General features: G+C 35.9%; 1 protein-coding gene across 5 annotated transcripts in view; it reads left to right on the top strand.

The window, feature by feature from the left end:
- The window catches only part of ZDHHC20 (zDHHC palmitoyltransferase 20), a 69,898-nt gene that overhangs the window by 14,244 nt on the left and 37,352 nt on the right, over positions 1-18,302 (top strand). For all 5 annotated transcript variants that reach the window (XM_076009556.1, XM_076009553.1, XM_076009554.1 and 2 more), the window contains exons 2-3: positions 9,387-9,413; positions 14,026-14,129. In XM_076009556.1, coding sequence (XP_075865671.1) covers positions 9,387-9,413; positions 14,026-14,129 — 131 coding nt within the window. The remainder of the gene's footprint in view (positions 1-9,386; positions 9,414-14,025; positions 14,130-18,302) is intronic.

Raw genomic sequence — 18,302 nt, forward strand, 5'->3', positions numbered from 1 at the left:
AAATTGTGGGTTTGGTTCTAGACCACCACGAGAAACCAAATATCCAAATAAAATGAGTCACACAAGTTTTTTTGTTTGCCAGTGCATATGAAAGTTATGTTCACACTATACTATAGTACAAGAGCAATGCTATTGCTAGGTATACAATAGCATTATGTCTAAAAAAGAAATGTATATACCTAAATTTTTAAAATCTTTATTGCTAAAAAATGCTGACTATCATCTGAGCTTTTAGCAAGTTATAATCTTTTTGCTGGTGGAGGGTCTTGCCTGAGTGTTAATGGCTGCTCACTGATCAGGTTGGTGGTTGCTGAAGGTTGGAGTGGCGGTGACAGTTTCTTAAGATAACAAGTTGGCCACATCTATTAACTCTTCTTTTCACAAAGGATTTCTCTGTAGCATGTGATTCTGTTTGATAGCGTTCTTTTCACTGTAGCACTTCTTTCATAATTGGAGGCAATCCTCTGAACCCTGGTGGTGCTTTTTCAACTAAGTTTATGTAATATTAATATTCTAAATCCTTTGTTGTCATTTCAACAATATTCATAGCATCTTTACCAGGAGGAAATCTCTGTCTCAAGAAACCACTTTCTTTGCTCATTCATAAGAAGCAACTCCTCATCTGTTCTGTTTTATCATGACATTGCAGCAATTCAGTTCCATTCTGAACTTCAGGCTCTACTTCTAATTCTGATTGTCTTGCCATTTCCACCACATCTGTAGTTACTTTCTCCATTGAATGAAGTCTAAATACCCTGAAAGTCATCCATGAGGGCTGGTATCAGCATCTTCTAAATTCCTGTTAATGTTGTTATTTTGACCTCCTTTCATAGAACTTGAATGTCCTTAATGGCCTCTAGGGTGAGTCCTTTCCAGAGGTTTTCAATTTATCCATATCCAGAATGTATGTTGTGTTAGCAGGCATGAAACAAACATTCATCTCTTTGTACATTTCCATCAGAGCTCTTGGGCGATTAAATGCATTGTCTGTGGGCAGTAATATTTTGAAAGGAATCTTATTTTCTGAGCAATAGGTCTCAACAGTGAGCTTAAAATATTCAGTAAACCATGCTATCAATAGATGTGCTGTCATACAGGCTTTCTTGTTCCATTTATAGAGCATAGGCATAGTACATTTAGCATAAGTCTTAAGGGTCCTAAAATTTTTGGAATAGTAATTAAGCATTGGCTTCAATTGAAAGTCATCAGCTACATTAGCCCCTAACAAAAGAGTCAACCTGTCCTTTGAAGCTTTGAAGCCAGGCATTGACTTCTCTTGAGCTGTGAAAGTCCTAGATGGCATCTCTTAACATAGAAGGCTGTTTTGTCTACATTGGAAGTCTGTTGGTTAGTGTAGTCACCTTCATCAATTATCTTAGCTTGATCTTCTGGATAACTTGCCCTAGCTATAGCTATTACATCAGTACTTACTGCCTTACCTTACATTTATATGTTATAGAGATTGCTTCTTTCTTTAAACTTCATGAACTAACCTCTGTTATCTTCAGGCTTTTCTTCTGCATCTTTCTCACCTCTCTCAGCCTTCATAGAATTGAAGAGATTTAGGGCCTTGCTCTGGATCAGGCTTTGACATAAGGGAATGTTGTGGCTGGTTTGGTCTTCCATCCAGACTATTCAGACTTTTTTCCATATCAACAGTAGGGCTGTTTCACTTTCTTGTCATTCATATATTCACTGAATTAACACTTTTAATTTCCTTCAAAAACTTTTCCTTTGCATTTACTAATTGGCTAACCTGTTTGGCACAAGAGGCCTAGCTTTTGGCTTCCCTTCCCTCCCCTCCCCTCCCCTCCCCTCCCCTCCCCTCCCCTCCCCTCCCCTCCCCTCCCCTCCTTTCCCCTCCTTTCCCCTCCTTTCCCCTCCTTTCCCTTTTTGAGACAGTCTCACTTTGTTGCCCTGGGCAGAGTACAGCGGCATCATCATAGCTCATTGCAACCTCAAACTCCTGGGCTCAAGCTATTTTCTTGCCTCAGCCTCCCAAATAGCTGGTGACTACAGGTACGTGTTGCCACACCCGACTAATTTTTCTGTTTTTGTAGAGACAGGGTCTTACTCTTCTTCAGGCTTGTCTTGAACTCCTGAACTCAAGGGATCCTCCCACCTTGGCCTCCCAGCATGTTAGGATTACAGGAGTGAGCCACAGTGTCTGGTCCTTTCTTGGCTTTTTACATGTCTTCCTCACTGCTTAATCATTTCTAGCTTTTTTTTTTTTTTTGAGACAGAGTCTCACTTTGTTGCCCAGGCTAGAGTGAGTGCTGTGGCGTCAGCCTGGCTCACAGCAACCTCAATCTCCGGGGCTCAGCGATCCTACTGCCTCAGCCTCCCAAGTAGCTGGGACTACAGGCATGCGCCACCATGCCCGGCTAATTTTTTGTATATATATTTTTAGTTGGTCAATTAATTTATTTCTATTTTTGGTAGAGACGGGGTCTCGCTCAGGCTGGTTTCGAACTCCTGACCTTGAGGAATCCACCCGCCTCGGCCTCCCAAAGTGCTAGGATTACAAGCGTGAGCCACCACGCCCGGCCCGTTTCTAGCTTTTGATTTAATGAGACAGACATGTAACTCTTCCTTTCACTTGAACACTAAGAGGCTATTGTAGGATTATTAGTTGTCATAATTCCAATATTGTTGTGTCTAGGGGAACTGAGAGGCCCAAGGAGAGGGAGAGAGACTGGGAAACGGTTGGTCAGGAGCAGTCAGAACACACATAACGTTTATTGATTAAGTTTAGCATCTCATATGGACACGGTTTGTAGTGCCCAAAAACAATTACAATAGTCATATCAAAGATTGTTGATCACAGATCACCATAACAGGTATAAATTAATAGAAAAGTCTGAAACATTGTTGAGAATTACTGAAATGTGACGCAGAGACACTAAATGAGCACATGGTGTTGGAAAAATAGTCATGGTAGACTTGTTGCATGCAGGGTTGCCACAGACCTTCACTATGTAAAAAACACAGTATCTTCAAAGCACAATAAAACGAGGTATGCCTATACACTTTCAGCAAGAATATTGCAGAACTGATGCTGTGTCATTGTACCATTTGGGGGACTGTTAACTTCGATCAGCACTTGAGATGGTATTTGCCGTGTTGCTCCATTCAAGAAAAAGGTCCACTTTTTCTTTGGAATTAGTAAGCGTTCCAGTAGCCCACCACACCCACGGATTCCTCTTTGAGGAAGGACTTGTTGCTCAACTGTGGCTAGTGTGGTCAGAAGACAGCTTCCATCTGGCAGCATGACTTTTAGCATGATTCACCTCACCCAAGGTCATACATTTCCTGATACAGCTTGCATGCAGTGCTTGAGTGAGATGGGGCAGGACTACTCACTCCAGAGCGCTCAGCCAGTTGCAGAGGTTAGGCCTACATTGCAGTTAGATTTCTCCCTAGGTCCAGTTATGCTTCCTTTCACAGGTGTTGATCCCTAGTAAATATATTGTGCCTATTCTCTGTGTCAGCATCTGATTCCAGGGAACCCAACCTGGAGAAGCACTGTGAAACTCTGTAAATAAATACTCTGTTACTTATTATTTTCACTTACTCTTTTTAGCATGTATTTCAGATTCTTGCTTAAAACAGTTATGATTATACTAGTTGACAAGTAGTGATTTTCTAATTCCATCTTTTTTTTCCTACATTAGTTAGTATTCTGTATGGAAGAGCTTATTGTCCTCTTATTTACTTATTTATTGATTCATTCATTTATATCAGCATATAATCATGATTCTAATTTATGAGTTATAGTCTAACATTATTTTGTTGCTCAAATAGTCCTAGATTTGGCCAATAGGAGCCCCTTCAATCTGGTTTCTATGTCCTTTGATGTGTCCCCATCATCTTTTAGTATTTCCTTTTTTTCTGGCACCACAACATATTTCAGGCTTATCTGATACATTCATTTCCTCCCCTGAAATTGACCATTTCAGAATGGGCCAAATATAAATGTAAAAGACGAAAATATTCAAGTACTAGAAGAAAATTTGGTTAGATAATCTTATAATGAGAGGGTGAGAAAAGCCTCTAAAGATAGCTCAGAATTGCCAAGCTCTACAGAGAAAAGTAGGTAAATAACATAAGCAGATAGTTCACAGAAAAAAAAGAAAATGGCTCATAAACATAAGAAAAGATGCTTATACTCACTTAGAAGGTAAACACAAGGTGAAATTACCCTGCATTACCAAACGGTTGAAAACTTTATTGAGGAGACTGCAGAGAAACAGGCATTGCTGGTAGGAGTATAAAATGGTATAACCTCTATATCAGAGATTTGGGGAAAAGCTAAGAACATGGCAGACAGATTTACTTTTGGTCCAGTAATTCTACTCTTAGGAATCTATACTAAAGATAAACTTCAATGAATAAACACATGCACAGGGTTATTTATTGCCACATGGTGACAGTAAAAGATTGGAAACAACCCAGATGTCCATCAATAGAAACCTGATTGTATAACTGGAACACCCACACAATGGAATATTGTGCAGTGCTAAAAAAAAAAAAAAAAGAAAAGAAAAGATTGTCTTTGTGTACTAATGGATAGTGATTTCTAGAATCACCCCAAATCACTGTGTAAAAACAGCAACTGGAATAGTATCCATAGCAAAATCAGTTTGCTGGAGAATGACATTGTGTTTCAGACAACCAAATTGATTAAGAGATACAACTTAAAACTCCAGTATAAATGTTAAATATTTATTTTCTTGTAGACCCAAGACTAAATGAGAGATTAAGGACAAGGTAATAAGTTTGTAATGGATCTATGCTTTATGCTTTCAAAGTGTAGATACAACACAATTCTTAGAGAATGGACAAAGAATATATGAAAAAACTTATTTAAACTTTTAAGTAGTTATATTACTGGGTATTATTAGTCTCATTAGCTTGAGATTGTTGGGTGAGCAATATGGGATATTCTAATTCTTAATCTTATTCTAATTCTTAATTTTATTTGAATTGAAAGCAATTCAAATGTCTATGAACTGATGAATGGATAAACAAGTTATGATACCAACATACAATAGAATGCTTCTCAGCAGTAAAAGGACAAGCTAGGACTTCCATTCTGGGACAAGATGGAATAGATACTCTTCTTCCTATTCTTGCTAAGTACAACTAAAAACTCTAGATAATTTACATAAAACAAACATAAGAAGACTCTGAAAGGTGGAGAGAAGAAGCCAGCTTAGCTAGGGACCTTGAGACCTGAGAAATGCCATAGTGGTGAGTTCCCCTGGATTTCTTTTTTTTTTTTTTTGCCTCATATGTCCCAGACATATGCTAGAGGTGCTAGAGAAGCTGGCAACCTGAAAACACCAATGGGCACAGACTAAAAAAGCCTCATGAAAAGGCTATTTTCGTTAGACAATAGCTAGATTGATGCCACGGCATTCTAGCCCAGGCAACAGAATGAGACTCTGACTCAATCAATCAATCAATCAATTTATTGATTTATAGGCATTCCTTTTTTTTTTTTGAGACAGAGTCTCACTTTGTTGCCCAGGCTAGAGTGAGTGCCGTGGAGTCAGCCTAGCTCACAGCAACCTCAATCTCCTGGGCTCAGGCGATCCTCCTGCCTCAGCCTCCCAAGTAGCTGGGACTACAGGCATGCGCCACCATGCCCGGCTAATTTTTTCTCTATATATTAGTTGGCCAATTAATTTCTTTCTATTTATAGTAGAGATGAGATCTCGCTCTTGCTCAGGCTAGTTTCGAACTCCTGACCTCAAGCAATCCACCCGCCTGGGCCTCCCAGAGTGCTAGGATTACAGGCCTCTAGGCATTCTTTAAATATTAAGGAAATTAGTTCTTAGTCTGTAGTAAGAATTGTGAACTTTTTTTTGCCTCGTTTATTGTTAGTTTTTACTTTCTTGCAGTATTTTTTCCTCCAGACACTTATGTTTTTATATAATCAAACAAACGTATCAGTCTTTTCTTTATGACTTCTAGGTTTTGTGTCATACCCTAAAAGACCTACCCTGCTCCAAAACTATATATACTTAAATTGTTCCCTGGTTTTATGTACAACTTAACATGATTTTCTTTTAATTTGAATCTTTGTTACATTTGAAATTTGGTCTATGTTGTACATCTCAGTGGCATCTCTTTTTTAGGTAGCTAACTATTTGTTCCAATGCTGTTTCTTGACTCTTAACCACAGTGATTTGATATCCTTTATTTATCATATACTGAATTCTCATATGAATTTGGGTTCATTTGGGGGCTTTCAGTGATTTTCCATTAATCTGTTGTTCATGAGCCAGTACAACTATTTTAATAATTGGTGTTTAAAACTAATATTCTTTAGTATTTGGTATGACTAGTCCTACTTCATTATATCCCTCTTTCAAAATTTTCCTACTTCTTCATGCAGATGAATTTTATTTTTTGCAAATGAATTTTTATTTTATTTTTTTTGAGACAGAGTCTCACTGTCACCTGGGCTAGAGTGCAGTGAGTGGCCTCTTTATAGCTCATTGCAACCTCAAACTCCAGGGTTCAAGTGATACTCCTGCCTCAGCCTTGCAAGTAGGTGAGACTACAGGCATGCACCACCACACCCAGCTAATTTTTCCGTTTCTTGTAGAGATGGTTCCTGGTTCTCGCTTGTAGCGATGGCCCTCGCTCAGACTGGTCTTGAATTTCTGGCCTCAGGCAGTCCTGCTTCAGCTTCTCAAAGTGCTAGGATTATAGGTGTGAGCTACTAAGCCTGGCCATATTTTTTGTAGATGAATTTTAGAATCTGTCTAGTTTTAAAAAAGTATTTTTATTGAAATTACACTAAATTTATAGTTTAACTTAGGGAGAATTGACATTTGAATGATGACCCATCATAAGCCTTTCCATTTGTCCAAATTTTATTATGTGTCCTTCTAAAGCATTAAATTGATCTGCTCATTTTTTCCTATGAATTTTATTTGTTAGATAGCTTTGTAAATAAAAATTTTCACCAGTTGTGACTTCTACATAATGAAAGCTAATTCTTATAAATCAGTTTTGTACACTATTACCTCTTGTTTATAATAGTTTTTCAGTTCATCTTCTTTGACTATGAAGGAACATAGTTATATGATCTACAAATAGTGATACATTTGGCTTCTTTTTAATTTTAATTTAATTAACTAATTAATTAATTATTCAGATAGAGTCTTGCTCTGTCACCCCAGCTAGAGTGCCATCATCATAGCTCACTGCAACCTCAAACTCCTGGACTCAAGTGATCTTCCTCCTGCCTTGGCCTCCCAGAGTGCTAGAATCATAGGTGTGAGCCACCATGCCTGGCCTCCTTTTTAATTTTTTATGCTACTAATATATTTTTGTTTTATAATTGTGTAGCTAATATAGTACTTCCCAATCATTTTCACATCATAGCACACATAGCAAATTATAATCTTTTTAGTGTACACTAAGGTAAATGAGAAATGCTGTGTGAGGCCAAAAAGTATTTATAAACTTCTTGTTCATCTTGTTCCTAACTTTAGTGGGGATTTCTAGAGTGTTACCTTATTGAATTATGCTGTTTTGGGGATTGAAGTTAATGTATTTTGGTTTATTAAGGAATTTTCCATGTATTCCTATTTTATCAAGAGATTGTCATCAAAAGTGGATATTGAATCAATAAACATTTCTTAAGCATTGCAACTGTATTACAGGCTTTGGGACTAAAACAATAAATAAGATGAGAGACACTATAGGAAACAATACAAGTCTGAAGAGACTTTAGTTCAAATCCCATCTATGCCACATATACTAGCTCTGTGATCTTAGGAAAGTCATTTAATGATTTTGAGCCTTAGTTTACTTATCTGTAAAATGGAACTAATGATAACTTTCAGGGTTGTTGTTGTTATAAGACATGATTCCACACTTCAAGGTGCGTGTAGTCCAGTAGGGTAAGAGAGACATGTCAACAAGTAATTGTAAAAAAAAATGAGATGGTGTGGTACAGTTGGAAGATGAGCAGAGCTGATATAAAGGAGCTGCTCTGCCTAAAAAGAGATTCAGGAAGGCTTTACAAAGGAGGTAGTATTCAAACTGGGCCTTGAAGGATGAGCACATGTGAAACTGCTAGATTCATTCAGGAAATTGCAATTTGTTCAGTATAATGAGACCAGTGCTATGGACAAATGACGGAAGAAACTGGAGAGGCAGACAGATTGTAGATTACAGATGACCTGTAGTGTTTGCTACCCTGAAGATTTTGGACTTTTTAAAAATTATTTTATTATTTTTTATATTTGGAGACCATCTTGCTCTGTTGCCCAGGCTGGAGTGCAGTGGTGCCATCATAGTTCACTGCAACCTTGAACTCCTGGGCTCAAGTGATCGTCCCACCTCAGCCCCCCAAGTAACTAGTACTACAGACTTGCCACCACGCCTGGCTAATTTTTAAAATTTTTGTAGATACAGAGTCTCACTATGTTGCCTAGGCTGGTCTTGAACTCCTGGCCTCAACTGATCCTTCCACCTTGGCCTCCCAAAGTGCTGGGATTACAAGCATAAGCCACTGTGGGCCGTGGACTTTATTCTAAAAGTGATTCAGAGGTGTTGAAGAGTATTCATCAGGTTTGCTGGTGGTGAGGGTGTGTGAACTGATAAATGGGAAAATACTTTAAGCTTTCACGTTTGAGGAAAGCAGTGGAGGGATTGAAGCAGAGGTGACAGATTTGAAAGAGACTTAGGTAGTAGAGTCAACGGAACCTAGAGGTCATTGACCTTTCCAGAAAGAAGGAGTAAGTAGCAATTCCCAGGGTTTCAGGCTTGAGAGACTGACGTGGTTGTTGGCTGTATTCATCAGGATAGTAATACAACATGGAAGAAAATGTAAGAGAGGTTGATACGGAATTATCTTTTCTGTGCTTCATCTTAATTTTCTTGAATATTTGAGTGTTCAGAGAAAAAGCACTCTAAAAATCAGAAAGATAAGTTCCTCTACTTTTTTCTATATAAAAATAAATTTGCCTTAATTATAGCTTACACAAGGAGGTTGGTAAGATACATCACAGACTAACAAATAAGTTATGGTGCTGTAGAAAACAGTTGGATTCATTCTGCATATATCAAGGAACAAGCTTAAGGAAATATCACAACTGTAACCATGTTGATACACTTAAAATTAGCAAAGATCTGAAAAAATTTACTGCAATTGTAGTGTTAATGATAAAGAATTTGAATTTTAGCATTTAAATGCTTTGGGGGTTTTTTGAGTATAATTCTGACTTGGTATTAGTGTTTACATTTTATAACCAAATTTTATTTTTATGAAAATGATATTAAGATGAATATTAAACCTGAAATAAAACTTGTATACAAAATGTTTAAAGTATATTTATTCACTATTTTTTCTTCTATTTTAGTTACTATTTCTGGAAATGAAGAAAATGGTAAGACACTTTTAGTCTCAAAGTAAAATGCTTATGGTATCTTAATTGCAACCTATATACTTTTTATTTAGTGATGAATACATGTTTTTGTTTTTCAGAAAGAAAACCCATGTCTTTAAAATCTGTGTAATTAAAAGGAGATCAAGTATTGGGCTTATTCCCTGACATTCTGTATATTCTCATTTTGTGTTATTTATATAAATTGAAGTAACCATTATTTTCTAAGGCACTCAGTACCCAAACTGCTTAGTGTATATTTATATAAATATTTCTGTTTTGTATGTTCTTCAGAACTCTTATATTTTAAATATCAGTCCTCGCTAGCTTGAGGAGGGGATTTTGCTGTTTAAATTTTAATGTCTAAATTTTATATTTCTCTTATTTAAGCATTTGTTAAAATAGTACTTTACTATGCATAGGTATTTAATAAATAACCAGACTATAAATTTATAAATTGTATTACTAGCTTAAGGGAATTAAAGTTTTTATAACAACTAATCAGAGACAATACCTTGAGGAAAAAATCATTTCTCAAAATTTCACTAAAATAAAGAAAATTTTAGAAGTCTATTCAGATCAAATTTCAAAAATAAAATTTGATTTGACATATGAAGATCCAGAGGCTTTCTAAAACAGTTGAATAGTTAGAAATTTTTAATAAGTAGTTATTCTTATTTTTGGAGATAATTAGGCATTAAACATATAAATCTCAAGTTGCCTTTAAATCTATTAATAATTTCTCAGTAACAGAATACATGTAGACTCAATTTTTTTTTTTTTTTTTTTTTTTTTTTTTTTTTTTTTTTTTTTTTTTTTTTTTTTTTTTTTTTTTTTTTTGAGACAGAGTCTCACTTTGTTGTCCAGGCTAGAGTGAGTGCCGTGGCGTCAGCCTAGCTCACAGCAACCTCAAACTCCTGGGCTTGAGTGATCCTTCTGCCTCAGCCTCCCGAGTAGCTGGGACTACAGGCATGCGCCACCATGCCCGGCTAATTTTTTTTATATATATATCAGTTGGCCAATTAATTTCTTTCTATTTATAGTAGAGACGGGGTCTCGCTCTTGCTCAGGCTGGTTTTTGAACTCCTGACCTTGAGCAATCCGCCCGCCTCGGCCTCCCAAGAGCTAGGATTACAGGCGTGAGCCACAGCGCCCGGCCTAGACTCAATTTTTTTAAGTTATTTTTTTTCTTTTTTCTTTTAGAAAACAGTGAAACTGAATAGACTCAATCTTGATATGTTTATTTTTCTTTCTTTAAATCAAAATGATTTCCTGGGCAGGGCCCGGTGGCTTATGCCTGTAATCCTAGCACTCTGGGAGGCCGAGGTGCGAGGATCGCTCGCTCGAGGTCAGGAGTTCAAAACCAGCCTGAACAAGAGTGAGACCCCGTCTCTACTAAAAAAATAGAAAAAAATTAATTGGCCAACTAAAATAATATAGAAAAAATTAGCTGGGCATGGTGCCACATGCCTGTAGTCCCTGCTACTTGGGAGGCTGAGGCAGAAGGATCACTTGAGCCCAGGAGTTTGAGGTTGCTGTGAGCTAGGCTGACTCCACAGCACTCTAGCCCAGGCAACAGAGCGAGACTCTGTCTCAAAAAAAAATGATTTCCTGTATGTTGAAAGCACAGATACGGAAAGCAGAGAATTTCAGAAGTTCTTAGAAGAGGACTTTAAACTTTTATCATTATTTCTTGGGGGTATTTTTACCATGTCTTTCAAAGACTCTTTTGATAAAGATTTTTTGTTTGCTTTCCTGGTTTTTAATTCAGTTACAGGTGATATTTGAACACAGATTTTGATTTATAGGTTTCAGGTTTTTCTTTCAGCTTTGGTTTAATTTGCTTAGTTAACTAAGATTTTATGTTACACATTACTTGTAACCAATGGTTTATAGCATATGTATGTGACCAGAAGATTGTCTATTAACAATCAAATTAATTTGAACTTGATGAAAAGCACTATTTTCTATTCTTTACTCATTATAATTTAATCATTCCCATCTGTTAAAAACTTACTGTATCCTAGGCCTTCTGCTAACTGCTTTATTTTATTTCATCTATTTTTTTATTTAACTGGGAATTAATATATTTTTAAGCAAAACCATTTTGTTTTGTTCTCATGGAGATCAGAAATATTCTAAAAATATATTAAGTGTTTAAAAAGTATTTGAAGAATATATTGTTTTATATTCATTCTATTCTTAGTTATAAACAAATGATTAAGAAGTTTAAAGTACCTCAAGGTTACCATTTATCTCAACACTATACGATAGTATATAGATGAGGAATGACAAGCTTTGATTGAATATGGGGGTTAGGCAAAAATATACACAAAGGAAGTGAACTAAATGAAGATAACATCAAAGAGTCGATAAATGATTTCAGTGGGTGACTAAACTGCTACATGCTTTTCCAAAGGAAAAACAAATGAAGAAATGGTACTGAGTCCATTGGGTAGACCATGGGGTTCAACTTGGAGAAAGCTGACAGGATAGAGTATGCAAATTTTAAGAAGCCAAGAATATTCAATATGAATGACAATATTAGTGGAAGTGAAAAGAGTACATTTGAAAATAAAAGAAAATTATGGTTTGGATTTTATCTTGGCATCAGATGTTGGTTCACAAGTGGAATATGACCATTAAGATGATGGTTAAAAAAGAGGAGGAAAACAGAGTTTGAGGTAGCACAGTGAAAAAGAACTTGGATTTTTATCAAGCAGATAGGGATTTGAATTCTGGCCTTTTCACTTTAGTAACTAAGTGGCATTGGGCAAGATATTAAATTCTCTGAGCCTCAGTGTTTACATGTGGAAACTAGAAGAATACCTTACAAGACTACTGAGAGGGTTAGAAATAAGGCATACATTTACATGCCTTCTAGCAGACTTTCAGTAGGTGGGAGTAGTAATTTGAGTAGCTCCAGTCTAATCGGTGACTGGGAGATCTCAGAGTTTTATTAGGATGCATTGGTCATGCAGGTGGAGTTATTTTCCAGGAATTTCAGAACCAAGTGGGAAAAGAAACTATGAGCAACACATTTCACACTGGCTAGTGAGATGGATTGGAAGCAAGAAGACCAGTTGGCTTTTGCAGCAATCCAAGTGAGATAGGCAACAATTTTTGAACTCTGCACTGGCAGTGAAATTAATGAGTTCATTTTGAAAGAAATTTTAAGAACTAGATTTAGAAGTAGTATCTGCTGATTAGCTGTGAGATAAGAGAAATCACTAGAGGTTCTGCATTGGTCAACTGTGTAACAATTTCCATTCTCCGAGATCAGGAATGGACCGGTGCAGTTTCAAAAGAAAATGTTGGATTCCAATAGGGTTGTCAATTTTTTATGATACTATTTTATTTAAAAAGAACAAACATTTTAACGAAAAATATACAGAAACATAACCTCAAACCAAAGGAAGGACAGTACTTCAGATTGAATACACATTAACTTGATAAAAGCTTCACTACATTGTTCTTAATGTTTCTTACTTCACTATAGATCGGTGAAAACTATCACTTCTTAAACTTGAAAAACACTGAAATAGGGAATGCACAAAAAGAACCAAATTTTGAGAAGAATTAAGATGCCTGGATAGGACTGTAATAATAATAATAATAATAAGAAAAATAATAATAGCCAGTATTTATTGAGGATTTATTGTGTGCCAGATACTGTTGTGTTTTGCATGTTTTAGCTTGTCAGTATTAAGCAACTAACTTTACTGAAATAAGTGCTTTAATTGAAATCTAAGCAAATTATTTAGAGAGTGCAATTTGAAGGAGTAAAAAGTAACCTTTAGTGGAAGAAGTAACATTTGATCTGAACTTTAAAAATGAGTAGAATTTCAGACTTTGATGCTTATCTGAATTTTAGTATCCTCACTGGGTTTGTGGTTCTGCATTCCAAACTAAAAGAGTTTAAGCACCTGGTAGATAATTCTTGCTTCTTGTGGAAACCACTCCTACTTCTTTCAAATAGAAAAACTACAGAACAGAACAAAAAGGTTAAAGTGAATTAAGTTTGGAGATAAAGATGTTGGAATGTTACACTTGTGAAACAGTTATGGTAGAAATTCAGAATACCTAGAAATTTTTTCTTTTTTAGCCTGTGTTGAACAGGGGAATGAAATTTAGGTACTTTTTTGAACAACACATGGATTGAGTTATTCAGATTTATTCATTATTCATGGTGATGATAACTTTTTATTTACTTTCAGTTTACAGTTCCTTCGATTTAATGTTCTTAGTGATGGATTCTGTTTTAAATAATTTTTAGGTCATTTAAAATTAACTTTTAGGGAAAACTTGAAATATAGTAAATAAAGAAAGTGTTTTAGCTTAAATCTTCACCAACTTAATAAAATGAAAATTCATTTCAAATTTCATTTTTACTTATAAACCAGGCTGATAATCCTTAAATGTAGGAACAGAATATTTCTTCATATCTAGTAATGTTACATTGTGTAGATAAAATTTATATACTTGATGTTTCAATAGGTTTTAATTAAATTTTTTATTGGATTAGGCTTCTTGACCCATATATTGTGTTTTAATGTAATGCTTTTTCCTGTTTTCACCTGGATTCAATGAAATGTTATTTGTTTTTATTTACCAGGAAAGACCGTTGTTTACCTTGTGGCTTTCCATCTGTTCTTTGTTATGTTTGTATGGTCCTATTGGATGACAATTTTCACATCTCCCGCTTCCCCTTCCAAAGAGGTAAATTTAATGTTGGTAAATTACCAAATGCTTTAACTGATTATGGAATTATTTTCCCTTGTGTTACCTTTGTTACAACTTTACATAATGCATTTGTTCTGTTTCCATTCATAAAATTGCCTGGTAACTCTGTACTGTGAACGTGAATCATCAGCCTATTCTCAGATAGGGTCCACTGACATAGAATAGTAAACGTTTAACTGTACAGAAGAGTTTACTACTTTTCTGCCATGCTGTGTTTTCTTAAATTAAACATATATTTATATTACTGGAGTGAAAAGTCTTAAGGGACAGAATTGACTTAGAGAAGTAGAGTTTATTTTTAGGCACCCTCTTAACATTTATATTTTCTGAGGCATGAACAAATATGCTGCAAGTAATGAAAGTGTTTTGATTATGCAAAACCCACTGTCTAGGCTATTGCTTTCTGTACTTTAATATGACTAGTGTTTCTTCTAATTGGAGGTTCTATTTGGAAAATAATACAGGTTAATATTTGTGTGAAATAAGTTTTACTACCAGTGTGTCTCTTGCCTTCCAGTAGCCAGCTGAATTCCTTCTTCACTGAAAATTTAGTATAGCAAGTTGGCTAAGAATGTATTCTCCAGGTTTAGGATTGTCTGAGTTTGATTTTCTGCTCTAAAACATTACTTAATTTCTCCAAGCTTCAGTTTTCTCATCAAAAAATGGAGTTAACAATTGTACCTGTGTCTGTAGGATGTTTATGAGGATTAAGGGAGTTTGTCCAGGTAAAACTGAACATGTTATTGTACCTGCCACATTAATATTAGATGATGATGATGATATAGTTATTCCCCTTTGTGTTAAAATTCATCAAAATTCATTAAAAATTGTAGTCCATATGTTTAAAAATAATAACTTCTTTTTAATGGAGAACATATTTGCAAAAAAGTATGTATGTCATCAGTGTACACCTAACGAAGTTGCACAATCTGAACACAACTGTGTAACCACCACCTGGTTCATAAAACAGCATCACCATCTCCTCATAAGCACCCTCATGCTTTCTTCCATCCACCCACTTCATGGAAAACCACTCTTCTGCCTTCTGACAGCACAGATTAGTTTTGCTTGTTTTTGTATTTTATATAAATGGAGTCATATACTAGTATAGTCAGTCAGGTAGTTGTCATAGTTATATATGCTTGTGTGTTTGGCTTCTTTCATTCACATTCTATTTGTGGGATTCATCCATGTTATTACTATGATTGTAGATCATTCATTCTCTTTATTGTTTAATATTCAACTGTGGTATGTAATACAATTTATTTACTGGGTCTGCTATTGATGAACATTTGGGTAGCTTCCAGTTTAGGGCTCTTACAAACAAGGCTGCTGTAAACATTCTAGTGCATGTCTCTTGGGGGAATATATGTGTATTTCTTCTGGAGTTGATGTCTAGGAATAGAACTGCTATATCATGTACTGCATTGTGTGTACATTCAACATTAGTAAATAATGCCACACAATCTTTGGCTCACTTTTGCTATTTGAAGCTTTTGTTTTAAGAGGTAAACTAAACCATAAGTCAAACTTAGTGTTTCTTAAATATCTCCTTCAGGCATTTGATAATAATTATTTAACCTTTAATGCTACAAACTATTATTCATTTCTTAATCTCTAATTTGAAAAGGACCTAATTTTAGGCCGGGTGAGGTGGTTCACGCCTGTAATCCTAGCTCTCTGGGAGGCCGAGGCGGGCGGATTGCTCGAGGTCAGGAGTTCGAAACCAGCCTGAGCAAGAGCGAGACCCCGGCTCTACTATAAATAGAAAGAAATTAATTGGCCAACTAATATATATACAAAAAATTAGCCGGGCATGGTGGCAAATGCCTGTAGTCCCAGCTACTTGGGAGGCTGAGGCAGGAGGATTGCTTGAGCCAGGAGTTTGAGGTTGCTGTGAGCTAGGCTGACGCCATGGCACTCACTCTGCCTGGGCAACAAAGCGAGACTCTGTCTCAAAAAAAAAAAAAAGGACCTAATTTTATTTAATCAATTATTAGTAGTGATGGCTATTGAAAACATTAACATGTAAAAAATAAATAGTTCTTATTACAGGAAATAAGAAATAGAATAAGAAAAACAAGTGGTAGTACTTTTGAGAAAACAGTGTAGTGTAGAGGTTAAGAACACAGATTCTGGACCCAAACTGCCCAGGTTCAACTCTTACCTCTGTATCTTACTGACTGTGTGACTTTGAAGACTTTCCTTAGCTGATCCCTCCTCTGTAAGGTGAGGGGGATATTAGTATGCATCCAATGGGATTGCTATAAGGATTGGACCAATTAATAATATATATATTTAGTAGTGTGTGTGAACTGTGTAGAAAAAATGCCTAGCACATAATAAGTACCATCTAATTGTTATTTTTTTTCTTTTTTGGTTGTTGTTTTGACATATTGCATCCATTTAGCATCCAGAGTTAAGCCTATGTATATATCCACTTCACCCTTCATTCTCCCCTAAGTTCATCTGACTGCCCAAGCCTGTATCTAATGGCTGCTATGCCACACTCCATTTACCCTGTCATAGAACTTACCATCTGGTGCTGTAATTGCCTGTTTACTGATATGCATCACCTTATAAAATTGTGAATTTTGTGAGGACAGAAATATTTCCATTGTGTTCTCCACTATATCCCTCCCCCCACTATCTGTAACATAGTGGGTGTTCAAGAACTACCAAATGAATTATTAAATCTTCAAGGGCTAGCTAAGCTAAACTCTAGTAACAACCAAGAACAAGAATTTAAGATTCTTTCTCACTAGGCACACAATGTGCTGAGCGAGATAGCCCCATATAAGCAGTAACAAAGCTGTGAGATCGATGCTAATATAATTGTCTTAGAAGGACCTCTGTTAGCCCAGAGGTTAGAGCAACACTTGGGAATCAGGTCTAGGGAAATTGTTTGGGTCTAAAAAACAAAATCTATAATATTTTAAGGAAGGCAAGTTATGAATAAAGAGTTTTTTCAGTCATTAAGTACTGATTAAGCACCCGTTGAATGTCAGACTTTGCTAGGCTCAGAGAATAAAAAGAACAAGACAGACATTGTCTTTATATTTTAAAGGGAGAAACAGATGATAAACTGTAAACTAACAAATAACATTAATTTAGAAAATTTAGATAAATGTAGAAGAAGAGCTTAGTAATGTGATAGAGCATAACAGAGGAAAAAGCTACTTTGGTGGGAGGAAAAAACCTGGATAGTGTGGTCAAAGAAATGTTCTCTGAGGAAGTGGCATTTAAGATGTCTCTTAGGTATCTCTTCCACCAGGCTTTTTGGAAGAAAATCTTTGTTGTTTACTCCTCTATCCCCATTGCTTTGATTGAGACCTAGTGTGTAACAGGCATGTTGATATGGATATGAAGGAATGATGAGGCGCAGGCAGCCTGGGAGTAGCTGGCTGGCATCTCACACCACCAAATATCATCTTTCTTGAAAAGAAAATGTGGTCCTGTCACATCTCTGGCTATAATTCTACAGAAGTTGCCAGTCAGCTGCAAGATAAAGCTCATGCTCATGGCTGTTTTCTTTCCTTGTCTGCCTTCCCGGAAGATTCCTATTTATCTTTCAAAACTTAGGTATCATTGCCTTCAAGAAACTTTTACTGATAGCTCCCACTGCCTGCTAAGGGAGGTTTTATCATATCTTATAATATGTTATTAATGTTGTACTTAATATGCTGATTTGTATTTTGTAATTCTTTGTTTACATGGCTATCTTCCCTACTAGATTGTAGGAATGTACTTTTTGAAGGCAAAGATTGCTTTTATTCATCTTTGGATCCCTAATATCTGGGACAGTGCCTAGCTCTTAATTGGTATTTACTATATATTTAAATAGAACTATGAATTTAAGGTAATGCATTTCGTAGTTTGAATTCTGTTCAGTATTTTTGAATGAAAATTAGACTTTTAGTACTAATTCAAATTCAAACCTATTTTAATTTTGATTTTATTGCATTCCTCGTCTTAAAATTCTGGTGTCTCTTGAAATTTTTATTTTGTATAAGCTTTTCATAATTTTTTTTTTTTTGGACAGAGTCTTACTCTGTTGCCCAGGCTAGAGTGCTATGGCATCAGCCTAGCTCACAGTAACCTCAAACTCCTGGGCTCAATCAATCCTTCTGCCTTAGCCTCCCACGTAGC

Source organism: Microcebus murinus, chromosome 13 (genome assembly GCF_040939455.1).
Source record: "Microcebus murinus isolate Inina chromosome 13, M.murinus_Inina_mat1.0, whole genome shotgun sequence".
In the NCBI taxonomy this organism is placed as follows: domain Eukaryota; kingdom Metazoa; phylum Chordata; class Mammalia; order Primates; family Cheirogaleidae; genus Microcebus; species Microcebus murinus.